Genomic DNA, 19,152 nt, shown 5'->3' on the forward strand with positions numbered 1-19,152 from the left:
CGTACATACAAACAAGCAGAATAATAGTATAGATGTTATGCGTGTGTTAAGTAAGATGCATATGTTTCATATTAGGTAATACGCTACAAAACCTAGTCTCATGACACGTTTCATGATGCAACCATATATCTATACAGGTTTTTGTGCTTTCAATATGTTGCTAGAAATAATAGTCCGTATGCAAGATCAGTTTTTAACGTATAAAATGTGTATTGTACAGATGGGACCTTCAGGTTGAGAAAAATTTAGATGTGGATACAGCAGGTTGTGAAGAGGGGAAAGATAACCTGCCGCTAAACGTCGTTAACAACTACTTTTCTTTGGGTGTCGATGCTCACATTGCTCTGGAGTTTCACGAGGCCAGAGGTGAGAGATTATGGACTTTTTTGAACCTTTAACAACAACCGCTTTTCAAATCTAGCTACATGTTAAAATAAAAAACGTGAACAGTATTTAATGTAACAATAGATTTTAATTAATAAGTTCGGAAGTTTTTAACGTAAAAAGAAATGCTTTGTCATATATATTGGTCAAAATATAATACATACCAACTAATAAAAACAACAACATCACTCTCTTGTTGATATCAATAAAATATTGTGTTTACACGAACAAATAGAAACAACAACAGCATCACATTCTTGTTGACATCAACATAATCTTGAATTCACACGAACAAATAATATCAACAACATTAAAACTTTCTTGTTGATATTAATATAGTCTTGTGTTCACACGAACGGTTAAAAACAACACAACACTTTGTTGGTATCGAGGTAATTTCGTGTTCGCATTGTTCTTAATTGTGCTTTATTTCAAAAAACTAGTTTTAATCATTAACACAAAAGTTAAATGAATATAGATGAGTATGTCAAAATATGTTATTTTTTTGTATATTTTAAACTGAAATTTAAAAGCTTATTTGTAGTTAAAAAAAGGATGCTAATTTTATGACAGAATATGCATTAAAGAAATGAAGTTATATGTTTATATATGTTATTAATAATGTTACAGTGTGGACTACTTTTTTGCATCATGGAAGGTACACATTTTTACTAATAATTATTTTATATTTGTAAAAACAATTTTTTACAGAGGCTCGTCCAGATAAGTTCAACAGCAGACTTAAAAACAAGATGTTTTACGGACAGGCAGGAGGAAAAGATTTACTACAAAGAAAGTGGAAAGACCTCTGCAACTTTGTGACTCTTGAGGTACGTTTCGTGTGTTTCCAAGCTGTTTTTTGTTACTGCTTACACTATTTCGCACTTCCAGTTAAACAGTTTTTAAAATACAGGGTTGGCAAAAAATATGTTTAGCTGTAACCGTAAGGTGGGAGAGACATATACAACCTCCAGGTTTTCCAGTTGGCACAAGTGTTTAAAACACTTGCGGGACACATTTATGGAAACAAACGGTGCATCAAGGTGACCTTGACCTTAAAACCTTATTTACTTATGACGTGATGTCATTAGGAATAACGACTGAAAGTGTGAGTTTGATGTCATATATCATTAATTCTCTCATCGATGAGTTAGATTGCTATAACTCCTAATGTTAACCATTGAGCAAAAATATTATATTAAGCATTACGTGATGCTATCTATCACGTCCTACTTTATCTGGGGTCTGTTGTTAAAATAGTATGACAACATATTACACATTTGATGTGACTTGCACTGCTACAACGACATTTATGATGAGATGAAATCTACTGCGTTTCCTGGTTACCTTCCAGCGTCAGCTGTGATCCTTTTTTTTTTTCATAAATGTGTTCCGCATATGTTTTTATACAGTTGTACTAAATTTTTCAGCTCGTAAGTTCTGTGTGTTTTAATGATTCTCGCACTGTTTATAGCTTATTACAAAATTTGCTTTTGCCAGCCCTGCATAACTTCTTCTGTAATATGTCACTTAACAAATTACTTACACAGTAAAAATTATGAGGTTTATTGTCAGTACTATTAACGATAAAAGTTAAGCCTACTTGAAGTTAAATGTCTATGTATATTACTACGATCCATTTTTATCACATTTCTTAACCCATCACTAAATGGCCGTACAAAGTTCGGTTCTTTTCTCTTTTGCTTAAGGATTGTTATAAATCCGAATTGAAAATAAAATTCTTATAGATATTTTTAATTCGATAAGACTAAACTTTATCTTTCGCTGTGATGCTGTGAAACCAGCAAAGGCATTGTGTTTACACCAGGTGGCGTGGCAGAAATGCACTACAAATTATGGTAGAAATAACATATCAAGAAAATGAAAAAAAAATGTTCATACAATTATAATCTAATGCTTTCAAAAAATATAAAAAGTTAGGTTGTCGTGCAGGAAAGCTTTTTGGTAATAAGCAATAGCTAAATATTTCATACTGTAACTTACGTCAAGGTATCTAGAGTACATTTGAGGTAATACTAAGTTGTAAAGCACTTTAATAAAGGCAAAAAAAACATGCCAATAAGGTAGAAATATATAGGAGAATATACTGTTTATACTATACCCATTTGAATCCACCAACTTAAAACAAATATTAAAAATTCAGAATTGTCGGTCTACTAAAGAAAACTGGCTTCGATGGCGATCTTGTTAAAAGACAAAATCGATATCAGGCTTTCCATAACACTTAAATACTCTTATTTCATATACTTGTTACTGTTGGTCTAAAAAAGGAGGGTAAGATCTCGTGTAACTTGAATTGTTTCGGCTATTCGTCCAAAGCTACACTACAACCAATTTTGAACTGACTAACAAAAGGAAGGGCATTTAATGAATAACATCGCCATCAACTGTTGGACTACCCTAACCGAGTAGTGGGATTTGACTGTAACTCTTATAGAACACCACGGCTCCAAAGTACGGCACGCTAATCACTAGACCTTACCAGCCCAATCTCATATAGGTTGACAGTGTAATTATCATATGCTCGGGTAATAAGAATTGCTGGCGTATATGACTAAATAACTTTCAAATAACACTAATTATTAGTGAAAACTAACCCAAGGTTTTGAATGTAGATTGGGAAAGAGAAAAATACCAGATGCAAAATATTTTCGTTTGCAAATATGAAACAATTGGTTTAAATATAATAATAAATATTTACTTCGCGTTCTCTCTCTCTCTCCTTCTTCTTTTAATTGCAAGAGTGGAATAAAAACTGAATATATCTCTAGTACATAGCCAATTTTTGGCAATGGAATATTACCATGATACTTTGTACGAACATTTCTTGCATGATAGCTTTTATTAATGCCGATAAAATGGGGTCATATATAAAAATGTGAAAATAAATTTTGTTTATCTTCTTGATATTTAGCATGCAAGTATTTCATACACTACATACTTTGGTGCTCGATAACCCCATTTATCTATGAATCCATTAGAAGTTATTAGGTTTTAAATAATTAAAAATTCATAACTACCAGTAGAATACATTAGACTATAAATAGATTCTAAGTTATCTTAACGAGCCATTAAAACAATCAATTAAAAATCACATTTTTGGCATATTACTGTTCAACCAAAATATTGAGCTGTCTAGAAAGTTCATGTGTGCAATTCGTTTTTATAAAATGTTATCTGAAATAAAATTAATACAGAAATGTAATTGATAATTAGTTTAAAAGGTAGAGAAAAAAACGTTTCTGATGTAGAGTAGTTTCGTTGATGGTAAAGAGGCTAGGGGTAATTATAAAAATGTTTTTAGGTCTTCAAGATTTTCGTTAAAATATTTTTGTAACCCAATATAACTTATATATTTTAAACATTTTGTCAGCTTCGGCTTTGAAAACTTTAACGCCTTTCATAATATCAATATGCAACATAAACAAAGAAACCTATTTTTTCTATATTTTTTCTTAGTTTGATAACCTTGGTGTCAAATCTTGACCGAAAGATATAATATCAATATGCAACATAAACAAAGACACCTATTTTTTTTCTGTATTTTTTCTTAGTGTGATGGTCAGGATTTGACACCAAGGTTGAAAGAACTTCGTATTCATGCTATTTTATTTCTAAATATTCCCAGGTCAGTATATGATAGATTTAGCTTTTAAAGATTTGATTTTATTATTATAATTCCTAAACAGTTGTTGAAATTATCCTACGCTCACCACAGTGTAGCCTGGACACGTTATATTTATATATCTTCTGTGGCGTATGCTTTATTCAGTTTTTAACTTTGTTCGTTTTGATGTTTAAGCGCAAAGTTGCACAAGTGTCTATCTTCTCTATGCCCACCATAGGGATCTATACCATAATTTTAGCTTTATAAGACCTCAAACTTACCAATGAGACATCTAGTGATTGCACTTTTATTTTTAGCACTATGGATGTCTTTGGAGATGTTTTTCTTACAAACGACGAAACTCATAAGAGTAAAAGGATGCCCTAATTGTTTTTTAGAACCTTCGTGTATTCTCTACCAGATTATCACCTTTTTTATTTTATGGGTCTAAAGTATCTTAACATTGAAGAGGTAATGTTACACATGTTACATGTATACAATAAATACTTAATACAACGAACTACAATCATAAAAGTGAGTAAATCGGTTAACTTACGATTGTTTCGGTTTTCAACTCGATATATCAGTAGCTCAGCGGCAAGTCTGTAGGCTTACAACGCTAAAAATTGGTTTTCGATACCCGTGGTAGGTAGCGCATAGATAGTCCATTGTGTAGCTTTGTGCTTAACAACAACCAAACCAAAATTTATTTTACTCACATAAATTTCTCTTGGTGTTAACTTTTCATATACAAATATTTTCTATACTGGTTAGTGCGGTTTGCTTAATAATAAAGTAAAATTTGACATTTAAAATAATTATTAGATAAAACAGTTTTTATGAAACACAAAGTAGATAAACATATTTATTCAGAGACAGCGTTTGTCATAATTTCAAACTAAATAAAATTTGAATAGAGATTACGATTCATCTTGGAAGATGTAACCGGTTTCAGCTGTTAGCACTTGACGACGATATTTCTTGATTAGGTAGAATCTTACTGAGTCCACAAACAAACATAGATGAATGAGGCTGACTACGTTTTATTGATCTTATGTACTCATGTATATTCGTTACTGTCATCTAAAATTAGGATAACATTTTGTGTCCTGCCAAAATATTAAGTCCTAAAAATAAAAGGATTTCACTTGCTCAGATAAATTTCACGCATATGCACTACTGTGTTATTTTGCCTTTGATGTTTTATATCCATTTCTAGTTATGGTGGGGGAACACGGCCTTGGATAAGCCCCGGGGCAGGTTTTGAACTTCAGAGAACAGATGATGGACTAATAGAGATCTTAGGTCTTACAACGTATCAACTGGTAAGTGACTTTAAACAGGAATTATCATAAAAATATTATACACGTTGTGATCAAAACGGTCTTAAGTTTAACGTGAAGATAACTTAACAATTTAAAGACAGATGGCATTACTGTTGGAAAGAGTCAAGTTTTAAACTGAAACCATATCCAAATACGTAATGTTGCATGCAGTTTGACAGCTTATAGCTCTTATCATACGGTAGTATATGGTAGTAAGTTTAATTAAAACGGATAAAATCAAGTGTGACTATAGAATATTGGACATAATGTATAATCGTGTAATTCAAACTGGAAGAGAATAGACAATTCTAATATTAGTGGATCTTACGCGTTGCGACCGTGACCTTCGACAGTACTTCTAATGGTGTACCAATACTGGCTGACAGTAGCTTAAGTTGCATGATAACGTTATTTTTGTGTTTTAACTGTACTAAAAACAGTTATGTTGCATGATAAGTTAATTTTAATGCTTTAACTGTACTAAGAGTAGCTATGTTGCATGATTTGATTATTTCAGGTCCTTAGCATTACTAAAAGTAGCTTATGTTGCATGATAACATTATTTTGTAAACTAAACAGTTTCTTCTACTTATAGCCCTTGCTCCAAGCAGGGGGCCATGGAACTTGTCTTGCTCAGTGTCGACATGCACGTATTGTTACAACTCGTACAATTCCTATGCAAGTGGATGGAGAACCCTGTAAAATACTGCCCTCTATAATAGAGCTTCGTCTCCGTAACAAAGCGAGTATGGTTGCCAAAGCAAAGGTATGTTAATTCACCAGTTTTCATAAGCTTCAACCATGGATTATATTTAGTATTTTCCTATACCATTTTATGATCTTACTCAAAAATCCTAAAATCAACCTTTTTCTTATCTGTTCCTCTCATTTAACTAGCATAACCAAGTTAATGAAATTATTTATTAATATTAACAGATGCATGCTATGTTTGAATAGGACATTTTAGCTAATTACCAAAATTCTTCTTTGCCGAACGTGACGCAATGATCAAATAAGATGAGGTTTCGAAAATTCTTCTATTTGTAAAGTGTATCCCTTACTAATAATATTAGTCATTTTATGTTTACATAAGTAAACTATATTATTTTAGTTTTGCTGCATTTCAGTTCACTTGAGTATTCGCTATCTAATTACTTGCCTGAGAAAGTATTGAATGTGTGCCTTACTTTCACTATTACTGCCTCACTTTTTTACAGCTGATTTACATAATTTATAATATATGATAAATTTCCTTCAAATGCGTATTCGTACTGCCATTTGATGGATAAATATAAAATTAAAAATGTCATTCTGAAAGCGTTACAGATATAATACATGCGACATGCAATGACGAAGTTTATTACTAAAAATGTCGAATGTAAAATGATTATTACAGTCATTAAGAATTATGCATAACTGTATACAGATAATATAATAGCTAGATAAAATCACAAGTGAGAAAAATGTTTTTTGTTGTTGTTGTTTTTTTTGTCTACCTCTGCTTACGAACTTTTAGGAGTTCTTTTTCTTATGTGGTCCTGTGGACTAAATTAAGTACAATGGATCTGTATATTCTATATTTCTTACTTTAAAAAGTTATTAATTGTTTGCTTTATAAAAACTTCTAACGTGTAAAATGTTCTTCTTCTTCTTCCTATTCTTTTTTTATATGACCCTTGGTATGTAATTCAACGGTCATATAAAAACAAACAAAACCCAATGTATGTAATTATTGGGTTTTGTTTGTTTTTATATGACCCTTGAATTACATACATTGGATTTTGTTTGTTTTTATATGACCGTTGAATTACATACATTGGGTTTTGTTTGTTTTTATATGACCCTTGAATTACATACATTGGGTTTTGTTTGTTTTTATATGACCCTTGAATTACATACATTGGGTTTTGTTTGTTTTTCAGAGACATGGCGATGTACAATCAATGTAAGTAATATTTATCTACACTGTTGTTTGCTGTTAATCATTTCAAACATATCGTTGTAGTTTGTTTGTTTGTAATTAAGCACAAAGCTACACAATGGCTCTGCCCACCACGGGTATCAAAACCCGGATTCTAGCGTTGTAAGTCCTTTTGAGATTTCTCTAAATGTTTGATGATAAAAATATGGTTGATGTTAATTATAAATAGGTATAAATGTTTAATTTTTCTTCTTTTTTTTGGAATAACACTTCAACACTGGTAAAATACACGAAGTCTTTTTGGAATTTTTTCTTGGATAAAAAAAGGGACGAGATTTAAGGTGTGTGTGCTCTCTGATTCTAGAAACGCACTTAAAGTCACAAGACTAGATAAATCACAGATGAAAAAACAAACACTCTTGTAAGATAGACTCCCCCTTCTATAAAGGTAAATTTTATAAAGTGTTCAGCTTCTTGTTTTTTTAATGTATACTTGATTGGTTCCAATGAAAGGTTTGAAATAAACAAGTGTAATACCTGCTGATGGTGAAAATTAATCCAACACCAAAACGTCGAATCCTTTTATATAATCATCCTTTACGTCGTTCTTGCTATTCTGAAGAAATGAGTTTTTAACGACAGCTATATCTGATTCCAAAAGATAATTTATATAAATGAGTAAAACAAAATTTTTTAAAACCCGATCCTGCAGCTGAGAAGCGTAACGAATCCTTAATGTACGCACTCGGTTAAAAGCATATCGCCTCGTGCTTGTTTAGAATGTTTCAATTAAACTGTGTGCTCCATATCAGGATGACCTTACTTTTTTAAAGCTCTCAAACTATGGAGAGTGCTATCCTGAACCACGTGTTTTAGTAAGCGAAATGTGTATGAGCAACGTTTTCTTAGGAGATTCATGCTTCTTTACGGGCAAAGACCAAACAGAAAATTGCTTATTAGTTTTATGAGTTCTCAGATAGGATAGTACTTTAAAATATGATTATTTCTTTACCTTTTAGCCAGGAATCATAGCTCAGTTCAATTTTTCAGTTTCTTATAGTGTTTCATGTCTAGCGCTTAAACCAAATAAACAGAACATGGAGAAAGACTAAATTACTAGGACTTTTCACTAGTTTAAAGCTTGTAATTCTTCCACGGTTTTGATCTTTTCATCAAACCCTCCAACTGGTGATTGTACACTAAATAATAATTATACATTTTAACATGGTGAAATACTGTAAAGGCTTCATGTACTCATCCAGTAACCCACGTTATGAGGCGTAAACAATAGTACAAATTATTTAAGTTTTATAGTTTCAAATGAGAACTGTCTTCATATTCAGAAGTCACAATACACCTGGTTGTTTAAACTCCCATTATTATAGTTGCATGACATAATGACTCATTGAAAAAGCTTGGATTATTATTATTATTATTATTATATATATATATATATATGTGTGTGTGTGTGTGGCTCCCAAACAAACGTTTAGACTTGGAGCTTTCGGCTAATTGGTCCGACTCTCTGATATCAGTTTTATGTGTTCATGTCTACCTTTGCCGTTAAGAAATAGAACTTTGTACACAATCTAAGTTGCTTTGTAGTTTATTTTTAAATACGTGAGACCTATACAGTTTGTTCTTCTAGGCCTACCTTAGAGAAACTGACTGTCGAGGTCCGAAGACTCAGTATGACAGAATACGAGACATACCATTACGATAAGGAAAAACTGAATGAAATTTGTAAGTCTCTTCATTGTATTCCAATATATTTGTTCATGAAAACGTATGTCCATGTTTGTTTAAAAACAACGAAATAAGAATTAATCAATTAAAATAACTTTTGGGTAAAACAAACTACCAATATAGATCAAAACTAAACATTATCCCAGTAATGAATATAGCTAATATAATATACTGCTCATAAACATTACTCATAACTAAACTCATTGCTCATAACTAAACATTAACCCAGTAATGAATATAGCTAATATAATATACTGCTCATACGTTTTTACTTATTATGATTAGAATGCAATGATTCAGTGGTTTCCAAACTTTATTTAGTGGCGCCCCCGAACTCAGCTTTATTTTTCTCGGGGCCCCCCCTTCTTCATACTGAAAATTTTTTACAAGTGATAATAACGGCAAATACAGTAGTTTCTTTGCTTCTCTTTAATCAGTTTTTCTTAAGTATTACTAGAAAAATTTAAAGTGATAAACATTTATTTTTTTATTTTTTATGCTTCTTTCACTGTTATTTTTGAGTTCTCCTCGCAAAAGCTCTTCCCCCAGCCACCCCTTTGTGTCCCATAAAGAAGTCGCGCCCCACAGTTAGGAAAACACTGCATTGATTCACCAGTTGGGTACTGTCACTGTTAGCGATATTTTCGGCCATAATCCCAACAATATACTACAGGATTTGTCAAACTTTGAAGATGTAGATTAGTCCTAAATCCACATACTAAACCAGCAATGAAAAATAATCTTTATAATAAAGTATATATATATATATATGTGTGTGTGTGTGTGTGTGTGTGTGCATGTATAATTAAAAATGAAAATTAATGAAGATAAACATGTTATATGTATCAAGCAATTAGGTAATGCTTTAATGAAGCTATCATTACAGAAAGACTAAAATACAATTTAATTAAAAAATACATACACTCTCACTGATTTCCTATCCCTTGAAAAGCGTGATACCAGTATAAGGCAAATATTATATTATCTTCCCAAACAACATTTAGTGACCAATGAAAAACGTGAACCAGCTCTGATGTTGTTACTTTAGAATAGCTTAACATTTGAGATAAAATACTACGACACATAGCTGTTTAATTATAGCACGAGAGTAGAAAGGCACAGATAGTACACCAAAAAACTGATGTTTATCCAGGTTATATATATAATGAATAACAGAATAGTGCATTAAATAGCAAGAGTATTGATGCTATAATTATAATATAACCAGATTAAATGCAATAAAACAAACAAACAATATACTAAATACACTATCAGGTGAGTCTAACACTATTAATCAAACTTTAAGGCTACACCTATCGCTTTACAACAGACAGCCAGAAAGAATAAATAACGTTAAACCCTAAGAGCTAGCCGAAATGTAAAAGCGATAATAAGATACGAGAAAGTTCACAACAATAATAAGACTTAACGAAAGAAGTAACAAGAATAGGAAATATTACAAAATGATTAACAGAAAGTAATGTGATTAAACTAATGACGTAATCTTATACTATGTATGTTTATGTTGATTACATCAATACATCAAGTGTTTTGTAAAAGCTAAAATTTTGTTGTTTTCTTATTGTTAAATACAAAGCTACATAATTTGCTATCTGTGCTATGTCCACACTGGGTATCGAAACCTGGGTTTTAATATCAAAAGCCCACAGAATTGGAGGTTAAAACTAACAGAAGATAAAAGTAATGGCGGTCGTCATACTACGGTGATTAATTATTACCTTAAAACGTAGTTGATAATTTAAGGAATAGATAGGATACTTTTGAAAAGGTCGTAATATAAGTGAACAACTGAACAAATTTAGTGTTCAAAATGCGGTAGGAAAAGCCTCGGTTGTGAAAAATGAGAACGATTTTACAATCTCTACAGTTGACTTACCAACAGGTTATAGAGCCTGTGATGGCATATTTTGTTAAAACCAGGTACCCATTATAGATCAACTTTGTATATGGTGATGGTGGTTGCCACCCTAGCATTTGACTTCTGAGGTCATTTTCAAAGTCATTCGTATCAAATGAGATAAATATTAGGTGATACTAGGTAACTGTGTATAAGTCAAAGTTTCTCAGAAAATACTAATTGAATGGTTTAAAGTACAATATTATAGAGTAATTTAATCTATAATTAGATCAGCAGGAGACCTGATAAAGAAGTCATTATGCCTGTATTGCATCGATTTTTTACTTAACTGGGCATCATTTTAATAGATAAACTCCATAATGAATACAGATATTTTTAATGTTGAAATAATTAGTAAAACATATTGAATATAACTATTTATACGCAGCAGAAAAAGTTTCATGTTAGTTTGACAGTGTATTCTAAAATAGCATAACTTTTTTCATTGATAAAATTGAAGTTCATTTTACATTTCTCATTAACGTAACTTTTAACGACGTATTTTCGCCTGCGAACATGGAACTCTGTCATTAGCAATTCAGCTGTGTTTCCGAAATAGCAGTGAGCATACTGAAATAAGCTGTCATTACTTAGCTTAACACTGCAGTGTGGAGGTCATGCATCACTGAACACACTTGTATGGAAGTACATGTAATTTCAGACATGTCGGAACTTGTAGACCTCGTGATAATATTTAAACATTCACTTTCATAAAGGTTTTGGTGAATGTATTATAATTCTAAGAACTAATTAAATGAGATTATTCAGAAATATCAAATGAGGATTAAATATTTAAAACTCGTATATAATAATAATAATGATAACGTTATTAAAGGTATATAGTATGTTTAATGACGTCATCACGTCATTAGTAGATATATTTGAAGACACCATCATTTTTATATAAGGGTGTTGAAAATTTACTCCTCACACCTTAAATTTGACCTTCAATATGCAGAAACCTTTATACGTAAAAATATTTAACTGTTTAAAGAAAGTCTTGAAATATATTTACTTGCTATAAAATATAATTCACTCATTCATAAAAGTGATAATTAGTTTTAATGACATTGTTTTATTTCTCAGTCACATAATACCAATTTAATACCGAACTTATAAAATATTTTTATCTTTACTATATATAAATAGCAATATACAATAAATTGTACAAAATTATTTGAACATAAAAATATCTGTGCATTAGGGAGCCATTTACCTAATAACGATACACAGTTAAACAAAAACAACAATAAGCATACTGTCTTAATTAGGTCACCGCTGACTTAATTAATATCAGGTTCATTTACTCAGTAAAAATACGTTTTTTGATTATTCAGATCTTAATTTCCTCTGCTTTATGCTGAGAAAGGTACTTATCCACCTTCATTCTAATCCCTATCTTTTGTAGAGTTGATTTATGACGGAAACTTGCTTTTAACAAGAAACGTCATCAAAACTATTTTTGTGATCCATAAGACAACTACCATAAAATCTTGTAACGGTAGACAAATTCTATCCTATCTAATAAGCTGGATACTAAATATTTTAACATGATTTATTTTGAAACATTTGTATTCGGAACTGGAAAATTTATAAGATCGAAATTAAATGTCTGTTTTATTAAAAATTTTGAACTTAAAAGCTTGATTAACGATACATATATATAAATGCAAGTTATGTGTTTTGTGAAAGAGCTTTTTATAGAGTGAGTTTAGATGTATAAATGTGCTTGGCAATCTTTTCTTGAACATATAGCTTTATCTATCTAGTTACTTTCATACATATACGTTTTCTTAGTTTTGTCAGTTAGGCTATAGTCTTATTTTACCTACTGAAAAATAAATATAATCTTCCTTTCTTTTCCTGAACCCATAGGTGGATTAACAATCGCTTTCTGCTTTCAAATCCAAAATTTGAACTATGTTTCCTGTCCATATAGTACGGTTCTGAAATTACGCTTGTTAACGTAATTTGCCATAGTTGATCAAATCCACATTTTTCGAATACATTTAAATGTGCTATAAATATTCTAAATATGGAAACAGCTGTGACTTTGCCTGTAATTATATCTAATTGTAACATAAATATATTTACATCTGAGGCATTGTTGAGTCTTAATTATAAGCATAAAGGTCTTTAATCTGTATAATTTTTTTACGAACACTAGTCTTTGTGAATCGTTGCTAACTTAACTATAAACAACTTAAAACACTGTTGCTGTTTGTATGTCAGTCAAACATCGAAACGAAATCTTCTAATCATTGTTGAAGTTGAACTAATTTGAGCTTATGCCGGATTTTCTTGGGAAGTATTCCATATGAATTTTGGAGTTAACAATAAGATATAATATTTATCACGAATATTAGAACTGCTAAATCCATTAAGTCGCCAGATTTCGGCGTTTAACACTGTATCATTAAAACTAACTTTTTTTGTATTACATTATAAAATAGTATTTTCAATGGATGTTTGGCTGCCATGTTTATCAGCCCAACTGATGAGTCCTACTTATAAAATGAAAGGTCTCCTGGGCTGAATCTGAAACACCATTTTACACTCCTTTCATATGAAGTCTGTAAGAGACTTATTAAGAGAAATATAAGAATATTACAATGTATCGTGATTATTGTTAACTATATTAGATTGACTGGCTTCAATACTTCACTAACTTTCGACCTTTAGCATCGTAGCATTAAATTTCTATAATCCTTTAGCAAATATATTAAACGTATATTAATTTTAACCGATATTTATAGCTTTATATAAATCGAAATAATTTGTTTTTAATAATTACGAAACAGGTATTTTCTGATCGACAAATGATCTCTTTATTGTTATCTAAAAATTTATGGAACTTAGATTTTCATTTGTACAAAATTTATCTGTCTTATGAGAAATTGTTTGGGTTTTACAGTCTGCTTTTACCTCACGAGATGTATTGAAAATAATCTAATACAAGCAAGACTCAAATTTATTTTATTGTTTTTCTGCAGAATTTGATAAAATTGCCATCTGCCAACTTATAATTAATCGGTGTAGCCCACGTTGCAGCAATTAACGTTCTTGATATTGCTTATATAATTTTAAAATCTCATTATGCCAGTATTTTGACTTGTTGTATACGCTAACGTTGTAAGTTATAGTACCCTGTAACCCTTAATCTCTTCAATTTGTATTCCTACTAGAATTCTTAAACATCAAATATTAGTTAATACTTAGCTTTATTTTTTTAGCCGTACCTGTGGGAAAGTTATGTGTAGATCCTGATACTTATTTGGAACAGATACGAGCTCGAATTAATGAACTACTAGAGGTAACATTTTCCTTTATTTCTCGAATTATTAATAAAAACATAGCAATTACAATAACAACCAAGACCTGACACTGATAGATTCAGTCATTTTCATTCAGCTTTGAAGTTGTAAAGGGTAAATATTATATTTCATATTTTTGCAAGTTGTAGGATTGAAATGGCGGGGAAAAACAAAGACTTTGGCAACCGCTAGATAAAATTCGAAACGAAATCCTGAGAAACGATAAGTTACCAAAAATTATCTAAACTGTTACACGTACTTACATTTATGTCCATTAAGAACATCATTTAATATGAAATTCGTATCAACTGAGAAAGATATTATATTTAACACAGTAATCTTTGAGTTGTTATTACTATCAAACTTTTGTTCAATCAAGTAAAAATACCGTTTCTAGGTGTTTACAAGAATATGTATGTAATTTAAAATGTTGACATCATGTCACCATGAATAACTTAAACCAGATTTATATACAATAACATAACATTCCAGTAAAACTGAGTTTAAGCGCTTTATAAAATTATGCTGATTCAGATGAGATGTCAAAAATGTGAGTAAAATCTGATTAAAAATTCAAGGAATTTGTGTTCTTCGTTTTAATTTCTTTACCGTTCTATACGCTATCCAGTGCTTGTCATCATAGATTATATAGCACAGTTACTGCAACTGTCAAAACGTTTAAACACTAAACATGAAGACCTTATAAGTTCAGAAACATCTGGTTACTAGCAGGTCTAAAGAAAGATAGTGTTTGACTAATGCGACAGGAGAGGAGCTCAATATTACAAAGAAAAATTATTGGCACCCGACGCATGTCTTTAGTTAGACTTAAATTAAACTATGTTAAGAAAATCTGGTGTTTTAAATGAGATTGAAAGTATGTTAAAATAGTAAACATTAATTAGCAGACTGACTGTGTGCATAAAATATAAACAGCAGTAAGAAACTAATGAAAATTCTTTAAAATCAAGGATTTATTAAAGAACTCGACTTAACTAGGTCTTTCGAAAAATAATTGTTATTCTATTATACCAATATTTTAGGTTGATTTGAGTGGAACTTCCATTATTGTATATAACAACAATGAAACGGTTAATCGACACGTTTGATGATATATACATTCACATATACGAAACTGTTATTCTATTATACCAATATTTTAGGTTGATCTGAGTAGAACTTCCATTATTGTATACAACAACAATGAAACGGTTAATCTACACGTTTGATGATATATATACACTCATATATAACCATTCATTGTAAGGTAAAATAACTCTTATGTTGTTATGTGTGAGTGTATATATATTATCGATTTAACGATTTTATTGTTGTTGTGTATCAGAGTGGAAGTTCCACTCTGATCAACGAGGTGATCGTGTTGTTTCTGTTTGTAACACGCTGTCCTGAGTTCGTTAAAATCGATAGAATAAGTCAGTGTATCTGAAGGTCTGGTCTGTACAGAAATACGAACATTCTTTTTAATCTTTGAAGCCTAAATTGGAATATTGTGAAACATAAAAGTAGATTGCTTTAATTTTACAGCTTGTAAGTTTCATTTCTCAAACTTGTCCCACAGCTATTCAAAGATACCTATCACAACATATGGGTCTGTACTGTGTCACATTATTGTTTTGTCAGAAAAACATTTTTCAAGGCGTATTTCAGCATAATCTTGTGCTATAATACGTTCGTTTTTCTATGAAGGTAATTTTTTTAGGCTTTTTAAATGCGCTTATAGGCGTATTAACTCATCGTAAGACTTATTATAGCTTGATATGTGTAGGAATGTTAATATCCATTGGAAAAGATACTAATGTAAGTTGATACTATTTTGTAAAAAATGTAGTAAAATATTCATTTTAGAGAACAAATTTCATTCTCATCCTTTGTCTTCCCGTTACAAATTTCAGCCACCTTAATAACATGAGTGTTTTAACCTAAACTTTTTAAATAACATGTATCTAATTAAAGTACAGGCCTTTCAAAGCTCAAAATAAGAGAGGTCTGAATGTCACTGTTTTAATTAAACTCTCTAACATTATTATTTACACTTGTAAAACAAGCAAATTCAGCAATAACGTTTCGAAACTTTACTATATCAACCAAAACATAAGCATGTTGTTGTATATACTGACATGTAGCAATATATATATATATGTGTGTGTGTGTGTGTGTATTTTGTTGTTGTTGTTTTTTTTTCATCTAGCAAACATCAGGAACCACACCAGATGATGAACCATTAACTGAAAATAGCATGTGCCCGGAATGGTGTTTTCTTGACTGTGAGTAATTAACTTACTAGTGTATATTCATACTAGTGTTTTTCAAAGTGATATAAGTTAACTCTTTTTAAACAGTGATACTAGTTATCTTTTTTCAACAGTGATATTAAAAAGTTATCAAATAGTGATACTAGTTAACTTTTTTAAACAGGGATATTAATTAATTATAAAACAGTGATACTAGTTAACTTTTTAAACAGTGATATTAATTAATTATAAAACAGTGACACTAGTTAACTTTTTTAAACAGTGATATTAATTAATTATAAAACAGTGACACTAGTTAACTTTTTAAACAGTGATATTAATTAATTATAAAACAGTGACACTAGTTAACTTTTTTAAACAGTGATATTAATTAATTATAAAACAGTGACACTAGTTAACTTTTTTAAACAGTGATACTAGTTAACGTTTTTAAACAGTGATACTAGTTAACTTTTTTAAATAGTGATACTAGTTAACTTTTTAAACAGTGATACTAGTTAACTATTCTAGTTACATGGATAGTAGATATGTCTTTGGAACAATGATAATCCCAAATTTTCTCTTATGATGAAGTGAATTTGGAAACGCAATCCTTGCTTGTAGTATATGTCATAATTTCATTATGAGTAATACATTATCGTCACTCTGACATAGTTATCTTATTGCAGGATCGTTTCAAAATGCGCTTTTCAAGGAACCCATTGCGTATATTAGTTTACCAGGCAAATTAATTTGTCTTCTCATAAAGATTTGTTTCTGCATATTTTAAAATATACCTTTGAAATATCTACTTTTTGAAATGGCTCAGAGATGTGTTGTTCATTACAAGAAGACTAGAGTCTTTGGTAATAAGAATGTGGGTTTGACCTAAAACTTGTGCTTTATAGGGAATTGTTCTTTGCGTGTTCCATTACGTTACATTTGTCAAGGACGAGAACTTGTTCCCTTGTGACACAGCTACTGATTATACATTACATCAAATAGTCGAAAAGTCGGACAGAAATTATTTGAAGCCTGCTCGCTTCTATGTTAATTCAATGACAAAAAAAAACATTTTACTTGAAATAAATTTAGTTTATTATCAAATTAAATGACGAACATTAACAGTAATTTGTTTTTCATAGCCTGTACAGCAGAGCGATTTTTTCGAATTGATCGAGCCCAGGAAAATCTTTATTACATGGTGGACATCTGTGCTGATGAGTTGTTTATTCTGTACCCTGAAGATACATCCCTTGTTGAATCTAATGGTCAAGATAGCACAGAGTGCCTTGAAAACGATGCCTCAACTGTTGCCCTTAATGGAAGCGAACAATCTAGCACCCCCAGTCCCAGTGGCCGTGATGAAACTCTATTTCCGATGTTGCCTGATGAACATGAAGGGTAAAAACCTTGTTAAACTAATAGACTATAATTCTTAGATTAGTTGACAGGATTTTTAAGAATGTTAAATGAAGTTATTAAACTGTTATTTGTTCTGTGTGTTTTTTTTTTCAATTGTCATAAGTATCAGATGGAATGGTGTGTTTAAGCTATAATTATTTCAGAATATTTGTATATGGGTAGTGAGAAAATGTAAGGAAGACAGCACAACTGAAAATAATGCATAATCAAAGTATTCTTAGAATAAATGTAAGCACTGTTTGCTTAGTGTTCTCCAGCATCTGTTGCCAATTGCTGTAAGTTAGCAGTGACATTATAAGTAACATTTATTCAAGAACAAACATTGTAAAAATAGTTTTTAGCTTAGTTTATAATTAACAAAGAAATACACGTGAAATTAAACATTTACTGTTTTATTTTTCAGTGTTACTACTGAATGTTTGAAAGACATTGAGTGAGTGTTTACTTCTCCTGAGGTTTTTAATTAAATTACAATATTTTATGTTCAATCGTAGATTAAATGGATAAGTTTAGTCTGTTTATTTTCCTGTTTAACTGTTATGATTTCATACAATATCCATAGGATTGTTTCATTATTTCACCATTGTGTAAAAAACTTAAATTATAACAGGCTTATTTTAAAATGTTTGTTTTTGATTTATATCCTACTTTGAGAAAATTTTATCCATTTAATTCTTAAGTTGACTAAAAGAAACGAAAATGCAATTTGATACATATGGAATTGAATATTTTATCTACACTGAGTAAAGAAGATAGCTTTTCTTGTTACGTGAAGATTGTGGTTTCCATAACTAACGACGAATAAGTAATATAGAGATTTATAGGATCATTTTTAATTATATTCTTCTATTAATATGAAAAAATAGTTATTTCAATAAGCCAATCAACGCATAACTTACGTTTGAATACTTAAAATTACTCTGGCTCAAAGAAAGTATGTGAGCATGATAACTGAGTATCGTATTGAAAACTATTATTACCTTTAAAAAATAATATATAGTACGTAATTATGATTTTCAATATCTATTTTGAAGTCATAAATAGAAACACTAATTTTTCTTTTTACATGCCTATTTCAGAAGTGCGTTAGAGAAATCATCAGAAGGTAAGTATAGAATATTTAACAAAAAAATTAAGCTTTTCAAATAATAGATTCTTTTTTTTGTCGGACTGTAATATTTACTAGCATTCATATTCTGGATTTTTTATATACAGAGAAGTGTTCAGATCTATAATAAT

At 30.5% G+C, this 19,152-nt stretch overlaps 1 protein-coding gene across 4 annotated transcripts in view; it reads left to right on the forward strand.

The window, feature by feature from the left end:
- LOC106459404 (eye-specific diacylglycerol kinase-like) overlaps window positions 1-19,152 on the forward strand; it is a 284,650-nt gene that overhangs the window by 250,894 nt on the left and 14,604 nt on the right. For 3 of the 4 annotated variants that reach the window (XM_022385894.1, XM_022385893.1, XM_022385891.1), the window contains exons 13-24: window positions 221-366; window positions 1,096-1,214; window positions 3,960-4,033; window positions 5,232-5,337; window positions 5,933-6,103; window positions 7,260-7,282; window positions 8,907-9,001; window positions 14,156-14,235; window positions 16,446-16,521; window positions 17,634-17,892; window positions 18,317-18,346; window positions 18,993-19,018. In XM_022385894.1, coding sequence (XP_022241602.1) covers window positions 221-366; window positions 1,096-1,214; window positions 3,960-4,033; window positions 5,232-5,337; window positions 5,933-6,103; window positions 7,260-7,282; window positions 8,907-9,001; window positions 14,156-14,235; window positions 16,446-16,521; window positions 17,634-17,892; window positions 18,317-18,346; window positions 18,993-19,018 — 1,205 coding nt within the window. The remainder of the gene's footprint in view (window positions 1-220; window positions 367-1,095; window positions 1,215-3,959; window positions 4,034-5,231; window positions 5,338-5,932; window positions 6,104-7,259; window positions 7,283-8,906; window positions 9,002-14,155; window positions 14,236-16,445; window positions 16,522-17,633; window positions 17,893-18,316; window positions 18,347-18,992; window positions 19,019-19,152) is intronic. The other variant, XM_022385892.1, reaches the window with a different exon arrangement.

This window comes from Limulus polyphemus, unplaced genomic scaffold, assembly GCF_000517525.1.
Source record: "Limulus polyphemus unplaced genomic scaffold, Limulus_polyphemus-2.1.2 Scaffold602, whole genome shotgun sequence".
Classification (NCBI taxonomy): Eukaryota; Metazoa; Arthropoda; class Merostomata; order Xiphosura; family Limulidae; genus Limulus; species Limulus polyphemus.